The following is a 4437-nucleotide window of genomic DNA, read 5'->3' on the forward strand; positions in this document are numbered from 1 at the left end:
CTGTGGTCCCTTCCAGCCTGACCCATCTGTGACCGCCACGGCCTCTCGGGGCTCCAGTAGCTGTAGCAGCACTACAGTAGTTGTATAAGAACAAGCTGTAGTACAAGTACAAGCTGTAGTACGAGTACAAGCTGTAGTACAACAGCGTGTAGCCGACAGCGGTTGTAGTCCAGTGCGCTGTGCCGGACTACAACTCCCAGCATGCCCCGCGGAGCAGCGATCATGTGATTTCCCTTTGTGCCACGCCGGGCGGGAGGGACCGGGACCGCCCCGGGGCCGCGGGTCCAGCGGAGGCACTGCTGGGACATCCACCGGGACACAGCCGGGACACTGCCGGGGCACCGCCCCGACAGCACCGGGAAAGCGTCGGGCACCGCCGGGACACTACGGGGACAGCACCGGGACAGCGCCGGGCACCACCAGACACCGCCGGGACACTACCGGGACACTACCGGGACACTACCGGGACAGCGCCGGGCACCACCAGGCACCGCCGGGGCATCGCCGGGCACTACCGGGACATCACCGGGATAGCGCCGGGCACCGCCGGGACACTACCGGGACATCACCGGGATAGCGCCGGGCACCACCAGGCACCGCCGGGGCATCGCTGGGCACTACCGGGACATTACTGGGACAGCACCGGGCACCACCAGTCATCGCCGGGACATTACTGGGACATCACCGGGATAGCGCCGGGCACCGTCGGGACACTACTGGGACATCACCGGGATAGCGCCGGGCACCACCAGGCACCGCCGGGGCATCGCCGGGGCATCGCCGGGCACTACTGGAGCATCACTGGGACAGCGCCGGGCACCACCAGGCACCGCCGGGCACTACCGGGACATCACCGGGACAGCAGCGGACAGCACCGAGAACCCACCGGGCATCACCGGGACATCACCCGGACACCGCCGGGAGATCACCGGGCCACCACCGGGCATCCCGGGACACCCTCCAGTGCATCCGCCATGGCCCCGCGGGGCCGGGACCGCCCGTGGGCGCTGCTGCCGCCGCCGCTGCTGCCGCTGCTGCCGCTGCTCCTCCCGCCGCCCCCGCTGGCCGCGGCCGCCGCCGCCCGGCCCAACTTCGTGCTGGTGCTGGCGGACGACCTGGGCTTCGGGGACCTGGGCAGCTACGGGCATCCTTCGTCGGCCACGCCGCACCTGGACGGGCTGGCGGCCCGCGGGCTGCGCTTCACGGACTTCTACAGCAGCGCCGCCGTCTGCAGCCCCTCCCGGTACGGCCCCGGAGCCCCGGGAGGGGATCGGCCCGCTCTGCTCTCACCTGGGCGGCCACACCTGCAGCACTGGGGCGGTTTGGGGCACCGCGGTGTAAGGAAGAGGTTGAGCCATTAGAGAGTGTCCAAAGGAGGGTGGGGAAGGGCTTTGATTGGAAGCCGTGTGAGGACACCGAGGGCACTTGGTGTGTTCAGCTGGAGGAGACTGAGGGGAAACCTCACTGCAGTTCCAGCTGCCTGGGGAGGGGCAGAGGAGGGGCAGGGACTGAGCTCTGCTCTGGGGGGACCAGGGACAGCACCCAGGGAACAGCTGGAGCTGTGTCAGGGCAGGGTCAGGTTGGATCTCAGAAAAGGTTCTTCCCCCAGAGGGTGGTTGGGCACTGCCCAGGCTCCCCAGGGCAGTGGGCACAGCCCCAAGGCTGCCAGAGCTCCAGGAGCTTTTGGATGACCCTCTGGGGCACAGGGTGTGACTCTTGGGCATGGTCCTGTGCAGGGCCAGGGGTTGGACTGGACGATCCTTGTGGGTCCCTTCCCAGTCAGCGTATCCCGTGACTCCGTGACCCCAGCGGGGATTGTCCATGCCAGGAGGGACGGGCAGCGGATAAACCTGACAGTCTGACAGTCCAGGCTGACCCGAGTCTCCTCCCCTGCAGGGCAGCCCTGCTGACGGGCCGGTTCCAGGTGCGCTCCGGGATCTATCCCGGCGTGTTCGACCCGGGATCGCGGGGAGGGCTCCCGCTCTCCGAGGTCACCGTCGCAGAGGTGCTGAAGGCTCAGGGCTACGCCACGGCCATGGTGGGCAAGTGGCACCTGGGCGTGGGGGTCAACGGCTCCTTCCTGCCCACCCACCAGGGGTTTGACCACTTCCTGGGGGTGCCCTACTCCCATGACCAGGTGAGGGGACTGGTGAGCCCTGCTGCGGGGGGACGTGTGTCCCTTGTGGTGGGACAGGGTGGGTGGGTCAGCTTCTGGGCTACAAAGACACAGTTGCTGCCAGGAGAAAATGCTGTCGGAGCAGCACAGTTCTGGGACAGTTTTAGGGTGGGAAAAGACCTCTGGGCTTCTGGGAGTGGCCACTCAAAGGGTGCTCATCTTGGTGGGTCGCTCTGAGGCTCTTTGCTCCTCTTCCTTCCCTTCCCTGTCCTGCAGCGCAGCTCAGATCCCAAGTTCTGTGTCCTCTCCAGGGCCCCTGCCAGAATCTCACCTGCTTCCCACCCGACATCAAGTGTTTTGGGACCTGTGACCAGGGTGTGGTGCCGCTCCCGCTGCTCTGGAACCAGACCATCATCCAGCAGCCTGTGTCCTTCCCCAACCTGGTGCCACTCTACAACAAATTCTCCCGGAATTTCATCGCTCACTGTGCCCAACGGGGCCTCCCCTTCCTGCTCTACTACGCCTCCCATGTAAGAGAGGGGTGGGGAAGGGAAGGGAGCCTGTGTCCCGTGGGGAGGGCAGGGGAGCACCTCCACTCCTGCAGCCCCAGGACCTGCACCCCGGTGACCTGGGATTGCTGTTCCCACGCAGAGCCGGGTCTTGTGGGATAATGCTTTGGGGGTGCTTCTTTCTGGAACTTTGCCCACTTCTCTGGGCCATCCGCTGGGGAGAACTTCCCACTCTGGGGTTCCACGTCCTGTCCTGGGGCTCAGCTGCTTTGTGCCATTGCTGAGAGGTGCTTGGGGACAAGCGTCCTCTCAGCTCGTGGGTGTTGTTGTCACCTCTCTCCGTGTCCTTGCTGGGGTGCTGCCTGTTCCTGCTGGGAACTGTGGGGGCTGGTTCCCACCTTCTCTGCCTTTCCCCAGCACACCCACTACCCCCAGTTTGCCAGCCAGGAGTACGCGGGGCGGTCCCGGCGGGGCCCCTTCGGGGACGCGCTGGCGGAGTTCGATGGCTCCGTGGGACAGTTGCTGCAGGAGCTGCAGGAGAACGGCCTGGAGAACAACACCCTGGTGTTCTTCACCTCTGACAACGGGTGAGCAGGCTCAGCAGCAGGGGCTTTACCACTGGGAGGATTCTGCTGCCGCGGGATGGGGGATAAGGCGGCGGTCGGGGCGTGGGGTGGCACTGCCAGGTGAGACCCCAGGGACATGAAGTGGGCAGGAGGTACCCAGTGCACGATCTCCTCTGTGTCCCTGTGACCCAGCTGGGCCAGAAACCTCACAGGGGTCAAGCCAGGAGTGGCAGCAGCCCAAATATCCCCCGGTTCCCTTCGTGTGTGGGTGACATTGGCCTCTGGTGCCCTGCTCAGGTGTCCCACACACCTTGGCGTCTGCACCCGCCCTATAAGACTGAGCAGGGTGGCACCAGGTCTCGCTGGTCGTGGCCCCGTTGGCAGCACCAGGGGAGGGGCAGTGGGAACCCTTGGCCCTGATGGCAGGTGGTTCTTGTCCCCCAGCCCCTCCACCATGCGGATGGCGCGCGGGGGCAGCTCCGGCCACCTGAAGTGTGGCAAGGGCACGACGTACGAAGGTGGCATGAGGGAACCAGCGGTGGCTTATTGGCCAGGCCGGATCGCCCCAGGTGAGCCTTGGCACTGCCTGTGCCAGCCCAGCTGGGATTGAAGTGGGGATGGCCGGGATGGGAGTGGGATCAGGGGCTTGAACTTCTCCTTGTGCCAGGAGTGACGCACGAGCTGGCAAGCACCCTGGACATCCTGCCAACACTGACTGCCCTGGCTGGAGCAGCCCTTCCCAGAGTGGCCCTGGATGGCTACGACATGAGCCCAGTGCTGTTTGGGACAGGGAAGGTGAGTCCTGGGGGCTGGCTCAGCTGGCCTTGGGCAGGGAGTGCCTGAGGAGCAGAACCAGCTGGGATCAGGGGAGATCCCATGGGCTGGCACCTTTTGTCCCCTGGAGTTGCTGGGTGTCCCCAGGCTGGCAGGAGCTGTGAGTAGGGAGCCAACAGGACGCTTCTGTTCATCCCCTGCCCTCCTCTCCAGCCTCATTCCGGCTGTGGGATCAGGGCTGCTGTGGGAATCCCTGGAGTGTCTGGTGCTGTTTTCCAGGCTCTCCTCCAGCCGGGTGGCTGCACAGGAGAGCTGAGCTCTGCTGCCTCCCCAGAGTCCCCGACAGACCATGTTCTTCTACCCTCCGGCCCCCGACCCCCTGCACGGCCCCTTCGCCGTCCGCCTGGGGAAGTACAAGGCTCACTACTTCACCCAAGGTCAGTGCTGCCCCTTCCCCCGGCACGGCGGCTTT

At 65.7% G+C, this 4437-nt stretch overlaps 1 protein-coding gene across 1 annotated transcript; it reads left to right on the top strand.

Annotated features, from left to right (window-relative positions):
• Positions 1–200: 200 nt before the first annotated feature.
• Positions 201–4402, top strand: ARSA (arylsulfatase A; the record flags this gene model as incomplete). Its single annotated transcript, XM_027707542.1, has 8 exons — positions 201–963; positions 1045–1243; positions 1897–2137; positions 2428–2646; positions 3043–3212; positions 3636–3760; positions 3859–3986; positions 4300–4402. Coding segments are annotated over 8 exons (1948 nt in total), but the record flags the coding sequence as incomplete, so codon positions are not given.
• Between the last annotated feature and the right edge of the window lie 35 nt (positions 4403–4437).

Source organism: Neopelma chrysocephalum, unplaced genomic scaffold (assembly GCF_003984885.1).
Source record: "Neopelma chrysocephalum unplaced genomic scaffold, ASM398488v2 Primary Assembly neopelma1_93634, whole genome shotgun sequence".
NCBI lineage: Eukaryota > Metazoa > Chordata > Aves > Passeriformes > Pipridae > Neopelma > Neopelma chrysocephalum.